The sequence below is a fragment of the Columba livia genome, chromosome 1 (genome assembly GCF_036013475.1).
Source record: "Columba livia isolate bColLiv1 breed racing homer chromosome 1, bColLiv1.pat.W.v2, whole genome shotgun sequence".
In the NCBI taxonomy this organism is placed as follows: Eukaryota; Metazoa; Chordata; class Aves; order Columbiformes; family Columbidae; genus Columba; species Columba livia.
Genome location: NC_088602.1, coordinates 132,194,588 through 132,211,460, shown reverse-complemented (window position 1 = coordinate 132,211,460; position 16,873 = coordinate 132,194,588). Strand labels below are relative to the sequence as shown.

At 37.4% G+C, this 16,873-nt stretch overlaps 1 protein-coding gene across 9 annotated transcripts in view; it reads right to left on the bottom strand.

The window, feature by feature from the left end:
• Positions 1-16,873, bottom strand: part of PIK3C2G (phosphatidylinositol-4-phosphate 3-kinase catalytic subunit type 2 gamma) — a 354,168-nt gene that overhangs the window by 179,486 nt on the left and 157,809 nt on the right. For all 9 annotated transcript variants that reach the window (XM_065030454.1, XM_065030418.1, XM_065030425.1 and 6 more), the window contains 3 exons: positions 11,334-11,448; positions 9,450-9,580; positions 2,634-2,822 (listed from right to left, as the gene is read on the bottom strand). In XM_065030454.1, the coding sequence (XP_064886526.1) occupies positions 2,634-2,822; positions 9,450-9,580; positions 11,334-11,448 (435 nt within the window). The remainder of the gene's footprint in view (positions 1-2,633; positions 2,823-9,449; positions 9,581-11,333; positions 11,449-16,873) is intronic.

The window sequence follows — 16,873 nt, the reverse complement described above, 5'->3', positions numbered from 1 at the left end:
AAGCTGAATGCTTATGTCAGATCAATTTTTGTTTGGAAAAAATCATAGAAGAAAAATGAAAGTGGGCTATCAAACTAAAAAAAAAAATCTGTCTCAAGAAGCCTCTGAGCTGCAGATTACTGGAAGCTGAAAGAGTAGCACAGTGTCACGTTTGGCCCATTCTCATTGTCTTCCCTAGGTATCTACTGTTTGTCACCACTGGAGACAGGATGCACTAGACTGATTTTTGGTCCAGGTTAGTGCAGCTGCTCCCACATTCTTGCACTATGTTAACAATACGTGTAGATAAAGATCAGCCCTAATTTATTTTACTTACCTATGATATAATAGCGATGTCCTTAAAACAGACATGAATATATAAAGAGCATTTGTTTTATATTCTGCTCACGTTTTAAATGAGCATGGATCTTTCAGCTGTGTCTCAGTAATCACAAGAAATCAGAGAGCTGTTTTGTGGATGACAGAAGTGAGGAACTGAGTTGATGAATTGTCAGCGCCAAACACAATACAGGATAGGGTTGAACAAGCCTTCAAAAACAGTTCAGTCTACAATCCAAAGTTAGTGAAGGTAACGGTGAAGAGAAGTTGGACCCTATCCAGTGTTACTTTACTCTTCAAAATGACTGAGATCTAAGAAAAGGAAAACCAAGTGAAGAAACCTGAGAGATCCATTTATATGGAAAGCACTCCTCTCCTTCAAGCCCCTCTCTCAATTTGCATATACATGTCTCCCAACAGTTAAAACATCTAAACCTAGGCATCTCTGAAACTAGACATCATTAAGGAAATGTAATCCCTCTGTTTCTGAAGGTTTGCTTCCCAGTTGTTCCTGCACCTGCAAAATATTGTAGATATGTGATGGACAGTTTTTTGTTTTTTTTTAAAAAAAAGGATTTATACTGTGATCCAGAACTACTTTCTGTAGTATTAGCATGAAGCAAAAACAAAAACAAAAAAACAACACACAAACAAAACAACAACAAACCAAACCAACCAACCAACCAACCAACTCCAAAAAAAACCCAATAAACCACCCAGATTGATATTATCTTTTGTGAGAAATAAACTAAAGGGACAAACCAGCTAAGAACCTGATCAGAAGTACTTGTTCTTTGGCACCACTGCAGGTGCCAGCCACTCCCAACGGTGGCACCAAGAGAGATAAAGTGATGACATCTTCTCCTCTTCTCATGCCAGCAATCTTTGATGTAGCCAGAATGAACAGTGTGTACACTGCATCCACTACACACTGAGAAGCTCTGTGACAGGCTGAGTCATATTAAATATCCTGGGAAGCACCTGCCAGGACTGATATTCTGCACCACACCCTGATGCAGAGCTGCATCTTCAAAGAACAATCAAGCTCTTCATTTGCAGAAATGCCACCCATACACAGAAACAAAATTTGACAAAAGGTCTGATCTGAAAGTCTGGCATCCTCTGACAAGCCATCTCAAATTCTCTCGCTACTCTGGGGTATGGAAGACCACACACTGCCCATATACTCCTTTCTACATTGTTATTTTATAAATTAGAAAATTATTCTAATAAGTTAATAATTATAATTAAGGAAATGATAATACGCTTCAGAACCTGATCTTTCAGGATTTTTTCTTTCATAATTCCCACGAAATGTAAAAAAAAACATATATGCAAACATGTGAAACTGCTAATAACTCAAATATAAATGTGAGACACAGGTATTCTTACGAAATCACATTCAGAAGGAAATAAAAGCCAAGAGTCAGTTTTATATTATTAAATAATCAGTTTTTAACATGGCGGTAAGTGTATACAGTCTTTCCTCAAACAAAGCTTTAGATGAAGTATTTTTTTCTAAAGGCACAACATGGAACTGAGATTGCAAAGCTGGTGTAGCTTGTGTTTACCCACACAAGCAAGGGCTTGATAAACCACATGCGCTCAACCATTTCATCCTCGCGTTTGATGTTTTTACAGTTCGATCACTTAATGCAAAATACCTCCCAAGCTTTTGGAGGAAGCGTAACTGCTGACACAGATTCTGTCCCTTGACATCTGCTATTAAATCATAGGTAAGCTATCTCTAACATCAAGAAAGCCTTCCAACAAACAACTAGCTCGCCGTCTAAGAAGTGGGGGTGGAACATAACGCATTCCAGCAGAATTTATTGAAGCTGTGGGGAACTGACTTCAAAGTTTCATCCTATCTACTTCAGAAAGATAGGCTACAGGTGGGACTGTACATGTTTACACAGTATCATAATCAGAAAACATATTTCAGTCTTCCTTATCTCCCGTTATTCACTCTATGCCTGTACAGCAGTTTGAAGATACGGAGTGATATGTATGTGCTAAGTATTTGACTGATCAACTGCTGCCAGAAACTGACTGGATCTACTACAGAGAATGAAATTCTCTTTTCATTATCCTGAGGAACAGAAAACCTTCCCAGGCACTAAGGTAGGGTTGGCATGTTCAGCTCAAGGTCATCACATGAGTTGCAAGTGGATCTTCACTTTGACCAAGGAACAGAATTGAAAGCACAGTGAACAAAAGCATGATAGTGTGCTGAGCAAACTGAAGTGCTGAATTAATCAGTACATGATCATTCTGTTTGTTGTTATTTTCCTACTTGGTTAATTTTTCCTTACCTGAAAGTCAGAAGCCCAAGTGCCTCCAGAGGGCTAGAAAATCTCCATGTCTTCAAGACGGCATACATTTCTGATACAGTCGTTCGATCCCAACTGGGGGCACTGCCCAGTACCAGAGGAAGTGAACAATTTTGATTATTGCAGTAGTAACGATAAAACCATAAGATCCTTCTCTGTTGCTCTGAGAGCCTGAAAAAGATTAGAAATTCAGTTTGAAATTAAAACCACCTGGAGCTTTGTGTAGCAACAAACTTTATTGTACAGAGGGGCCAAGTCATACTGTACACCACTTTTCGGCTAAGTGTGTGTTTTCCTGCGGGTAGGATATCATTTTCAGCAGACCAGCTTTTATAAGAAAAGTGATACTTATACTCTGGATCTGTCAGCCTTGGGTCATATAAAAATGAGGTGTCAAAAGACACACATATATGGTTATTTCACTTCTCAAGAACTCTCATTTTTCTTCTCCACTGTCCCTGTCGTTGGTGTTGTTTTTACTGCTTTTTTTTTTTCCTCTGACAGAGACAAAGAAGGTACAGTTATCACTGGATAAATTATTGTTACATCCATCTGCTACACATCATCTCTAACTCACCACTGTAACAACTAGACACACAACAGTGCTATACACAGCTTTCATTCTTGACCTTGTTTTGACTGTTTAATGCAGGTGTGTCTATTTTTAGTGTATTTGCATTTAAAACGGGGTTTAGGTACATCCATACACATACACAAAAACATAAGCAGGTGCACGCACACACACGTACACAAAGTGTGATTATCCCCCGCACTGGTGTGAGTTTGGAAAAGGGAAGAAAACGTCCCAGCAACATATATGTCTGTTCACAAGGCCTAGAATGCTATGCTTCACTGTACTGACAAAAAAAAAGACGTTGCAATACCGAATTCCTCATATTAGGTATTAGATATCAACTGATATATTGATAAAATGGTCAGTCATCGCACCGTATTTCACCACAGTGAGGAATGCCTCAGAATAATTTTTGCTATATATCCTCTGATTTGTCAATAATTCTGATGTCTGCCTTATGCATATTAAATCCTGATGCCATCAGAAAACAGAAATAGAAATTTCCCATGAGAGAGAAGCTCAGACAATCTCCTTAGTTTCACATCAGAGCCTTCAAAAACAAGCTTTGAGAGTGTAAAGTGATCTCCACTTCACACAAATCACTACTGAAACCATGAGGAGCATCGGGTTTCTTGGTCGAACTTGACCAGATTAGTGATCTGTCTACATAATAACATAATGTAGCTGTGACTTTAAATGGACCTACATATTTCAGAGCAAGGTTTGAGAAACCCTGTAGAAGGCAGCAAATAAATAGCTCATTTCCAGTCAAGCATTTCCTTATCCATATGTCCAAGAAGGGCTCAAAATCAAGTGTTTACATTCCTGCCAAGGTCTTTTTCCTTCTATTTGCAATATTTTAGGACATTTTTTGCCAAAAAAAAAAAACAAAACTATTTTAGCCCTGCTCTATCTGTAAAGATTATGGCTTTCACAACTCATAGGAATGAGTTCCTATGGCTCTGTATGCATTGGAGAACTTTTTTTGCGATTTTGAATTGCCAAGCATTTAGAAACAGAGAGTGGCGGTACAAAGATGGGCATGCTTTTTTACTGTAACAGAAGTGAATGTTTATTTCTTTCCTTTAAGAGAATAGCTCATAAATGTATGCAGAAAATTAATCTCTTAAACAAATGCTGTCAAGACTTTCAGTAATCATTTCAAGAAAAGTATCATTTTGGTAGCCACCTTCAGAATTCACAGCATGTCTCTTGTGACAATAGATAAATGTCTCTGTGTTTGTGTGAAGAAGTCACACACTGAAAAAGAGATAAAATTAGTCCTAGGACTTCATTGCCTGTCTTGTTTTCTTATGCATTCGGATGGTATTCTGCAGAACAGTGTCACTAAAGGACCTTTTTCATATGTTGACTAAACAGAGATTTAAGCTTTCAAACAGCATCCTCCAAACTAGACGATCTGTTGTTCAGATTAAAGCAGCTCAAGCCTCTACTGAGCTTACAAAGGGAGATAAGAAATCATTCTTTGTATCAGGTTTTCTAAGTAACAGATTTCTCCTTCTGACTTTACTCCAGAGGCAGTGCCATTTTCTCTTTCCATGTTTTAAAGATTGTAGATGAAATTAAATGTTGGGTTTCGTGGGTTTTTTTTAGGTTTTGACTTCAAGGTTCTTAGTAGTAACAAAAGTTTACATATATGTGTAAAAGAACATTTAAGATAGACGGTTAAAGTATTTTGCATACATAGAGCATTCAGAAGATTGTTCTGCTAATAAGGACATTCCTTTGACTTATTGATAAAAATGCAGTTTACATTTTTTTAGATAGTGTTGAATCTAAATTTCCCTCCTTATAACAGCTACATCAAAATACATAGCCTTCTACTCAACACAAATAAAAAGTAAAGTATCTTAAAATCTAAATAATTCAGTAGTTCTCAGTTTAGAAGTTTACCTTAATCCCTTTAGCTAAATGAAGCTGTTAAAGCTTTGTTAACTGGTCTTAATTTTGTTGTTGTTGCTGTTGTTTTGGTTTGTTTGTTTGTTTGTTTGTTTTTGTGAGGGAAATGGCAAAGATGAGTTTAAGTGCTTTTGAGCTGGTCCTAAAGTACAACACAAAAGGCAAAACCAGAAAAAAGCAGCAAATCTAGCAAATGTAAATTTCTGTCACCTGGCACTGATTCTTACTTTAAAGTTTCTCTCCTGTGGACAGACTAGCAAAGTGTGCAACATCAGTGCACTTTTTCAGACCTGTTCCACTGTTCACCCAACTGGAAATAGCCTTTCTAATTATAATTTGCAGCAATGGCACTGTCGTGACAACTGGTAGGCAAACTAGATTCTTACTTGTGGCTAAAAAAGGAAAAGAAAAAGGGAAGCACAAAGAGAGGAAAAAGTAAGATAGAAGGAAAATGATGAGTGAAGGAAAGAAAGATGGCAGAAACGAGACTGTAATCTTCCTGGCTTCAAACCAGCCTCTGATTCTTACACTTGGAGCCACTGCGCACGAGCAGGCTGTATCATATTTGAAGAGCAGCTATTCTCTCAGTTGTCTAGTTTTCTGGGGTCTGTATTTCAAACACAGTAATCCTAAAAGGAATCAAAGGCTCACATTTGAAATGTTCTCAGAAGTCAGTCAAAGTGGCTGGCAATAACTAATGAATTCTCTTGGTTCTCCTCTGTTGCCTGGTTTGGTGGTAATGCCGAAGATCACAAAGGGCTGTGAGGGGCACGAAAGCCATATGGTGAAGTTAATTTCCTGCAGTCCCATTGATCCCCTCACTAATCAACATCCAAGAGATGCTGGCCATGGGGACCAGTGATGTGAGCCAGCTACGAGAGAGACGAGAGTCCAAGTGTCAGCTGCTGGGAAGATCTTATGTCTGGACCAACTACTGGGGAAACCCATATCCGTGTATCAGGAAGAGGTCCAAGCACCAGCAACTGGAGCGTGGTTGTAAACTTTGTGGGTTCACATGTCTGGGTGTCAGTAGCTGGGGAGAGCAGGGAGATCTGGGACCAGATACAGGATTGAATGAACCCAAATACTGGAGCAATTAATATTCTGATACTATATATAAAATATATATTTATGTATGTATATGCATTCCACCAAGTGGGCTTTGATCATGATCAGGCAGAGAGGAGGAACGGAATCAGGCTATCTGTGCTGTCCATTTTGTGGCAGCGCTACATGTATGTGTGTGCAGATAAGGTACTGCTTTCTGCCTGCACTGATTTGTTGATATTGCTATCAGGAATATGTGGTCCACCTCTCTACTGGATTCAACAGCCTATAACAAGGACAACCATGCAGTTGTCTGGTTTTAACCATTGTTTCCTCTTTTTCTGTCACAGGGTTAAGAACATCTTCTGTACATTCACATATTCCTCTGCTTTCAGCAGAATGACCAGAAAGACCCGGACAGCCTTGGAAAGTTTTCTTTTGTCTTCTAACCACAGACAATCATTTATTTCAAAATCATATTTGAGGCTTGTAAGCCTGAAGCATCATCATACAGATATATCGTCACTGAAAAGCTACCTAGATTCCTCTCTTTTTCTTGACATACAAATAAAAGGGAGAGATCTTCAGATATCACAGTAATAATGTTTTTGGATACCAATATGTTGTTAAAATTTTTTTTTAATAAAGCTCTGTCACAACCAAGGAAAGGTAGAAAGAATGCCTCTGATACAGATACAACAAATATTACAGGCTGACAGATTCCTTTCGGTCAACAAGTACTTAAAAATGAAATTCTTTCATTCACACACCAAATATGCTACCCTTAACCTTGATGATTCATTTGGTAGATCAGCTTGGACCACAAGATAGGATAACTGAAACCAACCAGCTATGGAAAAAAACAGGTCTACCATTCTCTTTCCTCCAAGAATCTGTTATTGAACTTATCAAAGCCTTGACTCCAGCCTGCTGACTTTCAGTGGTCTCTTTCGTTCATATTCCCACAGAATCCAAAATTATTGTAGAATTTGGATGTGATAAGTCCTTCTCTTGCGTGCTCTTTGTCATATCTATTTATGAACCTGTTCTCTATGAATTTGTGTATAGCTTTCATGAATCTGATGATATTGTCTAACTCCACAGCTTTGTGACAGCAGATTTTAAAAGTTTACCACTGACTATCTTTGGAAGTACTTTCATCCATTTCTTGACAATTTATCTACTTGTTTCATTTAATGTTCCTTGTTTGAATATTGTGGTATTCGATGATGCGTTCACCTTGTCCACCACCACCATGATTTTATAAAAAATAATCATACATACACACACATCCTCTAGTGTTCCGCTCTCCAAACTAAGAAGTCCCAGCCTTTTTAGCTTCTCTTGGTAAGCAGCTGCTTAATGCCTTTAATCATGTTATTTGCCCTTCTCTGTCCATTTTCCAGCTATGCAGCATACTCAAAATACAGCATGTCAAAGTTTTAGATAGCAGTGAAATAGTACATGCTGGCTGCTTCTCTACATCCTTCCTGACAATGTCCAATATTTTGTTGGCATTTTTGGCTGTTGCTGCACATTGTACTCATGAGCTCAAGGAAATATCAGCAATAATGTCAAGATGTGTTTCCTCTGTTGTAACTTCCAGTTCTGAGATCAGTGTCATACAAAGATGCTTAAATAATTTTTCCTTAAACATATCCCCTTAAAATTATCCACACTGAAGCTCATCTGTCATGTTTATGCCCAGTTTTCTAAGATCCTTCTGGATCTCCCCTCCATGGCACAGTGTTTGACAATCTGGCAGACCTCAGTGGCACCTGCAAACCTGGAGATTTCCTCACCCACTTTCTTCTCCATGTCATCGATGAAGATACTTTATAAAACTGGTCCCAACTTTGGGCACTGAAAGGCCCTACTGCTGATTCTTCCATTCTGAAAAGCCACCATTAAACATCCAATCTTCGCCTTTAACTACTTTTCCTCTAAACCCATGGCAACTTCATTTCTTTAACAATCTGATGTGGAATCTCAGCAAAGTTTTTTGAACATCCACCAAAGCCCCAAGAGCCAGGCACCTACTAACAACCTACAACAGCATCAGGTTGGTGAGGGAGCATTTCTATTCGAAGAAGCCACACTGTCTCTTTCCTGACAAATTACTCTGTACTTAGTTAAATGCTTAATGATCTTATGCCTTCTTACAGAACCCACCATTTTACCATGAATGCATTTTACCGCAGAGGCATTGACTTGTAGTTCCCAAATCACTTCTGGAGCAGCTTTTGCAGGTGGAAATTTTTCTGGCAACTTGCCAGTGCCCTGGCACATTGGCTATTCAAAATAAAACACTGATCTCTCATTCATACTTCAAAATAAAATATGAACCAAATCACAAATCCCATCGTTAATAAAAATAATTTTACATATCATACTGTCTTTTTAAAAGTTGAAGGAAACATTGAATACACCAGCAATTTTGCCTTGTCTTTTTTTTAAAGAAATTGTTTAAAAAAAAAAAAAAAAGATCAAAGAAAAGTCCTCTTAACAGATACATCACATCACACTGAGAGGGCTGAACTGGCTCTAACTTATTTAGTTACTGTACAACTAGTGAACCTCTTGGCCTTTGATAGAGGCTTAATTCACATAATTAACTGTGATTGGTATAATAGCTCTCCGTAAGAACCTGCATTCCCAATTCCACTCTATATTTAAAATTATTTTATATAGTACATAATCCTAATTGATATTGTAACATAAATACAGCTGAGCATACTAATCTTCCCCAGTGCATTCCCCAATACAGTGTGTTCTGTTTCACTTTGTCTTTATCTACTTTCTGTGAAAGGTAAACTTTCCATATTTTTTTCATTGCTTCATAACTTGACACAGATTTTTTTAATGATTATATGCCATTTAACTACTACAGATAAAGTCTGAGTGTATTATTATGAAAGGAGGCTGATTTTAATACAACCCAGGGGTTTTCTTACTAATGCTGATGTAGACTTATTGAGTCACCTGAAAAATCTTACGTTTTGAATCAAAAATTATTTTCTCACCTCAAAGACACGAAAAGGTATAGTAATAGAAAGGGGAAAACAATTCTTTCCTAAACTAGTAAAACACACTGCCACCTCCAGGTGCTTATTTAGGCATTGCTGTGATTTATTCTCTCTTTTAGTAGTGTTACTTCTCAAATCAATCAAGCTAGGCTCCTTCAGAGGAAAAATTTGTTATTAAAGAATTTGTGATCGACAGGATAAGTACAGCAAGCCAGGCTTGGTACAACTTACAGCAAGAGAGAATGTGTCTGTGAAAGTCTTGTAACGTGCTTCAGGCAGTCTTTAGTTGGCTCTTCAAGATGATCTCTTCTTTCTTCAGCTTCAGGTTTAATGAACTCCAAATTAGTTTCTGGAAAGTCAATCTTTATTAAAAAAAACAAAAGACAGAAGTCCTTTTAGCAATATGTAGTCTCAGAACTGTCAATGAATGAATGAGTAGAGGAGAAAGAAGAGAGGAGAATTCTTAAAGGATGTTCACTGTATGTAATACACTACTTAAACACGATGGTAATAAACTCAGCCCACAAAAATCAGTTGGAGCTTTGTTACTGCCTTTACTGGGAAAATTTCATCCACTGTATTTCAGTTTTATTAGAACTGCATGAACTCAAAGCTGAAATAATTTTTTTCCTATTTTCCTCCTTTCCTAGATTTTAATAAGGTGGTTCTTAAATGGAAAGCTTCCATTAATGTAGATTTTGTTTGTTTGTTTGTTTATTTATTTTCTGAAAAAAATAGGGATAATTCTGATGTGTAGTTTACCAATGTAAGAGATGTAAATCAAATTCCTTATTTCACTTCTGGATGTTCAAATCCATATCTATGATACACCATCTAACAATTTTTCATTCTTAACACTTCTGTATGGGTGTCAGAAACTCAGAATAATGTTTTTAAGATAGAGAAAAAGAAAACATTCAACCAAAATTACAAAACTTGAGGTGCTTGATAATCTGAGTACAGACTTCGCTGATAATTTAGGTTGTTCTTCAAAATTCATCTCAATTTGCACATCCTGATTTGGTTTATTAATGCACACCAAACTCTCTTATCTATATCTATATCTATTTATTTAATATATATATGTGATATGCATCACCCTTCTAAAGATTAACAAACATATTCCCTACAAAATGTGTGTTGCGAGTCATGTCAGAAAAGCTATCTTTATGACATTTCCAGCATGTGCACAAATCTTGATAGTGTCACATGCATGGGAATAACTGAAAATGAGGTGAGGGGGAAATGAGACATTCTCCTCTTCCATCTCTTTCAGCAGAGAGAGATTATAAATTAGTAGCCATTTACTGCCTCAACTTCCCTTTATTATTAATAGGAGGAGCTATTTTAAGCCTTTGAATTTGACTGGACTCCTCAGACTAGAAATTCTCCATTTGCCTGCCTATTAAAAATAGGGCATTTTTAGGTCAGCCTCATTTTTCTGTATTATCTGTTTTTACATGTCGTTTACTAATAGTCATTCAGCTTTTTAATACAGAAAACAATTGACTTTGCTCTTGAAGTGTCCAGTTGCTAATTTAACCTGGAAAGGTGACAAAACTGCAATGCAGACCTAATGCATTTTCAATACCAGGAACACCATTCTGCACAGAATGAGTGGGTGCTCAGCATGCAGTCAGTCATAGAGGGAGAGCTGTACTGAAGCCTATTGACAATTTGCTTGTAGCTGCTTCCTTCACAAATCCTTTATGCCTACTCAGTCTAATTGCAAGCTGTATGTTACATTTACAATGGCATGCGGTTCAATAGTTCTCAGAACAAAAGTTCAGATTTGAAAAGGCAGCTGTAAGTCAGGTACCAAGTCATTAACTTGTGTAAAAGGTATTTTTGGACTCAAAATTATAACAATAAAAATTACCCTACAAAAACCTTCTCTAGCCCTCAAACGTAGTATTTGATATGGAAAGTATAATACATATTTGCCACTGTGCAGAATTATAGATTTCCATCCATTAAGATTAACATGTTCTCTTCAAGCAGCTAGAATGGAAATAGGTTTTTTAATTTGTGGGGTCTTGATGAGCTGTGGGAACAATTCTTTCTCTTGCAATTCGTGAGAAAATAACCCTTTCCTTTTCTTTCTTGCTTTCTTACCTGCAACGTTACTGAGGTTGGTGTATCAGTGCTGCAGACACCTGGAGTGATCATTGTTGTTGTAAGCGTGCTGTGCAGCGTCATGCTAAGCAGCACAGTTCCGTGAATGAGCCGCCTGCAATACACACAGACAGAAATACTGCATCAGTACTGGAGACGAGGTCAACAGGGTTTATTGAAATTACATCAAAGAACATGGAACTGGGTAGCTTAAAAGACAAGCAGAAGGACAACAAGCCTTTTATCTTTATGTGGCTAGTACAAACCTGGCCTAGATCAGTAGAGGTTGTACACTGATGGCCTCATCGCTGTAGGGGTATCTGTGCCATTGCAGGGAACATGACACAAATCAGACTGCCAAAACAGTCCAGGTCGGCTCTGCTCTTATTTTGTGACAAAGGTTGCTATTAAGCTAGATGTAAATCACGAGATTTAATTTTGAGGACAAATACATTAGAGGTCATGAAGTGTCAACACACTATGTAAAGTGGAAGGCAGCACACGTCTATCCCACAAAAAGAAGCAGACTATGGCAACCTACTGCAATTCTTGCTGATTTTTGGTGTAGATGGCAGGGAGGCACGAGTATGATAACAGTCTCCAAAAAGCTGAAAGGAGTCTGAGTGGGATAGTTTATACTGCATGTGCTATGTGTGGTTTTTGGACAGATGAAAGATTATGGTCTGAAGTACCAGTCTTAGGAGTACATGTACAAGAAAGTCTTATCAGAAACAGGTATGTATGTGCTCTGCAGATAAGAAAACTGGCATGATTTGGCAGGTCAACACAATTAGTCTAGAGAACTCGAATAAAATCAGAAAGTCCAGGCACAAATTCTAATCGTAACAAATCCACTCGAATTAAGAATACAGTACTGGAACAAAGCAAGATACAGTACACTGGACTAACCCTTTCATTTATCCACATCTTAATGGTTAATGAGGTCAGAAATTTGATTATGTTCAACATCTCTTCTTTCACTGACAAATAATTTTTATTATGAACATTCCAACCACTGCTCAGTCAATACAACTGAGGGAAGGTGCTAGATTCTCTTCTGCCCGTTGCAAGAGAAACAGCCAGCCAGGCAGATGAGTTTTGAGTACACAGCTTTTACCTGAGATGAAGAGAGAGAATCCAGATGGACATTTTGATCCAAGCATGAGTTTGCAACATTGCTGTAAAAAAGTACCTTTAAAACTGCAAACTGGAATAAATTGTTGCTAAGTCACCTAAAGAAGAAATGAGAACCTTTCAGAAAGTATTTTTTTATAGTCAACACACAGTGTAAACCTAATTTAGAGCTAATTTTTCTTTTTCACTTCTCAAGCTATTCATGTTGTTAGTGCAAACATTTTATTTTATTGTGAGAACACAGCTCAGGAGGATTGAAGACAAAACCACTGTCTGAAGTTTCTTTTACAATTGTAGGTGTATTTGCATGGGAATGGAGGCAGAAAATGGAGCTGTGTGCAAGACAGCACTTGGGGGAAAGCAGTTGTGTGATATGAAGTCTGTCACATTTAGGCCACTGATGTGAATGTGGACATGATTAATGGCGGTTCAAAGTTGTTTTTCCCGTGATGTGTACTCAGATGACCTTTAATAAAAGAGTCATGTCTCTTCGACCGCTTGTTTGTGGACAGTTGTTTACATCATAATTTGAACTAATTGGCACTTTTGTTAGAAGGGAGAGCAGTAGCTGAGAACTGAATGAAAATAAAGACTGAACTATCTTTTTGAGCTCTTAGTACTGCTTTCATACTGTTCTTTAACACGACAGAAGGCTTTATAAAAAAATCCACACAGTAGATTTTTTTCCTGGGAAATTTGGAAGTCTGTATAGGCAAATAAAAGAAGTAGCACAGACCTCAGAGGCACTGAAGATGTGTTTAACTGAGACATTTCCAGAGTTGATTATTTCAACCCATTTTCACCCACTGCACAAATAGCTAAAGACTATCCAGAAAGATGAGGAAGAATTAGAATGTGGGCTTCTCAGAGTCTTCAACTGGAGAAGCAAGCAGCAAGGAAAGCAGTGTATCTTTGTTGGAGTGAAAAGATTTCACATGTTAAAGCAGCTGACAGCACTGTGAGTAAAACCAAAGACATTAAACCACTTTGACAGTACAGAGATGATACCTCCTACAATAAAAAAAAAGCCTTAGTTGTAAAAACCAGACACATTTATGCTTTGTATATAGAGTAGCCTAATTTATACAAATAAGAAGGTAACATGCATCTTCTATCAGTAAGTCGCTCTTTGGAATAAGGTTAGTCTGTAAACACAAGAGGCATTTCTAAAAAGATGTGAAGAGGCATTGACAACTACGAAATATGGTTTATATTTCTGAGACACAGCTTTCCCCAGCAATCTTTGGGCTGCTCTATGTACCGCGCAGATAACATTCTTCAGGACCAAGTCTGCTTATGGGCACACAAATGGAACAAGAGGAGCCATGTGGGTGAACAAAACAGCAAAAAGTTGCATGATTTTTTTTTAAAAAAGGAAAAGAAGCAGGAGAGTGTGCAGGATCCATTCAGACAATGAAGGAGAAAGTATCATGAGCATGATAACCACATCCTTTCCTGAATGGACAGAGACCTCCCTCTGTTACCTGATTCTAATGGAGAGCTCAGCCAGGTCACTCTCAGTTCTGCTGCCAGTTTTTTGAACTGTAAGGCGAGGATACTGATACTGACTGTTGCAAAGACTGTACAATAATCACAGCCATGGACAATGGCTTCCATGTAGCGACCTCTGTATCAAGCACATCAGAAGGTGAATACGCAAGTGCTGCTCTGTGCCTGCTACCATTTATTTGTTTAGATGCTCATGCAAAACCAGGGCAGACTGAGACCTCTGGAATTACAGATTCCCAGCTCTCATTTATCAACAGAGCCAAAAGAAACTTCCCATCTTATCACTGCGTAAGAGGACACTGCTGCTCAAAGACCACTCAAGTTAACCTAAATTAACAAAATCAACCTTGTGTCCTGAAGTCACGTGGGAGACTTCCCTCACCAAACCCAGCAAGAGGAAATTTGTGTTGCTTGCTCTGATTTGAAAACACCAGTTCAAATAAAATGCACTATTAGAATGAGTCAAATCAGAGCAATGGGCACTGTGGGGGACATTACAAGTCCCAGATTGCCCCAAATGACAGATTTCTGAATTGTTAATTAGCTCTGCATCACTAAACTATTCAGCTCAAGAGACAAACATGTTTTTCTGTTGTGAAGGAATGGAAAGTTGGCATACGGGCTTCCAAACACTTTTTGAACTGCCTCTTGTGTCTAATAAGTCTTCTTGATGCAGATGCACCATCAAGGGCCTTATTGGCATTGATTTAGGGCCACTATCTGAAGTCAACTATCTGATAAGGATGAGAAATGGGATGTGGATGGTCACTTACTGGACCAGTTGGCTGGCAGCAACAATCATTATTACTCTGTTCATTCCCAAAGGTATACTATATAACATTAGAGTTACTGTTTAGACTGGATATACCAGAAAAATGAGGACAAAATACAGTGTAAAAACAATGTAATTATCCCCAAACTTGACATTATAACAAGTTCAGAGTTAAGGTTAAATTTAAAGGAAATCAAAAGCTGCTAAACTATAAAACCCCCACATTTTATGGCTCAAGCACTCTTAATTCTGCATTGCAATTATACTGTGAAATAACTACTTTATTATAGCTACAAATACTACAGCATCCTAGAAAATTCAAATTAGAGATATGATTTTCAGCTGCAAAGTAATGCTAAATGTCCTACAGACATTTATAACAACCACATATTCCATCCCCACAGTTTCCAGTTTAAACAGATTCCAGAAATCTGGAGATACTGAATACAGCAAATAAAAAATTATCAGATAATTTCAGACTTTTAAAACAAATTTGCAGTTATGTTCCTGATTGTTTCCCAATTTTGCCCCAAAACATAAAATTAAATAATAAGTGTACAAGCAATAATTTTAAGGTAAACAACTACATCTGTACAGAAACATGCAAAGTTGATAAGCAATAATCCCAACATGCATTTGATAAAGAGTATAGTGGCTGCCCTGTATATTTATCAGCTACTCACATTATAAACCAGCACACTGCAAGACAACTGAAAGAACAGTGAGAGATATTACTGGAATTCAGAAAATAATATGAATTAAGCAAATTTTAAATTTACTAAACATCTGCTCACTGACAAGTCTTCAACAACAACAAAAAGAAAATGAAACAGGCCAAATTATTGAGAACATTTTTAGGTATTGTGTGGTTTCAACATGGGCAATGTATGGAGAAGAGATTGCAATAAGAAATGCTAAATAAAGAGTTACATGATTTATTTAAACAGTTGAGGTTTGCTTCTGCTTTTCTATATATTTATCATACACTCTGCTTAGTCAGTATTTTTAGACACGAACTGGAGTGTTAAAATCTCAGGAAACAGCTACAGCCCTCTCATCTGGCAAGGGACATAAAGAATTAAACTATGAAGGAGAGCAGCTACCATACAATGACAATAACCATCTTAGAAGAGAAAATAGATATCAAATTTACAGAGAGGAGTGAATTTGGAGTCTTTTAAAATAAAGTGTTCATTTGCCCTAGGTCACTCAAAGATCAAGATTCCTAAGTAACATCTGGGAATAACCCAAAACCAATTTGTTTGTCCTTTTATTTTTAACATAAGATACGAGCAGCTTGAAGAGAATTAATGTGCTTTTGACTGGAAAAAGATACAATGGGACAGAAATGAGGAACTGTATTTTTTAAATGTTTGACATTTATTTTCCTTTTCCAGTGTTTAACACAAAGTATGGATTTTTTTTTTAACAAGAACCCAAACAGACAAAAAGAGACCACTCTGTCCTTATCTTTGCTGACTCTGAGAAAAACGGCTCAGTGACCAACTGGGACAAGGCTTTGAACAACGATGTTTGATGACCCAGGCAAACGCCTCAAGGCTACTGGCTTCTTCAAAGAGTTTATTTTTGTCCTTTCCCCTCATAAATTAAATCCTAGATATGAGAATGTTAATAGTTTTTTTAGAACTCAAATTCACCTGTGAGAAAAATTTTCTTTTAACAAACTGGTATTTTCCAAGTCCAAAGTGTTTGTCAAAGATTTTGTGGTCACAATTCTTTAATCTCTTTATATACACCTACAGAGTTTGTCCATTTAAAGACCCTGGTACCTAGTACCATAATGTTTGCGATAATACAAGATACAAGGTACTCTTGACACATTAGCATGATACTGCAGGTACACATCTTTCCTTGGTACATACTTTCAAGTTCAGAAGTACTCTATTGAAATAAGTCTTGAAGTTTAGTTGCATTCCAGCAGCGATGGGAGTGAAGTTGGGTTCACTATTCAGTTTATTAATGCTTCCTACAAAACTGATGAGTCAAATAAAAACAATTATGAACTTTTTTTTTTTTTTTCCTGTGGAGCAGTAAATGGTCTCTCAAAGCCCTACTGTCGCTTCTCAATTACTTCAACTAACTTATAGCATTACCTATTAAGAAT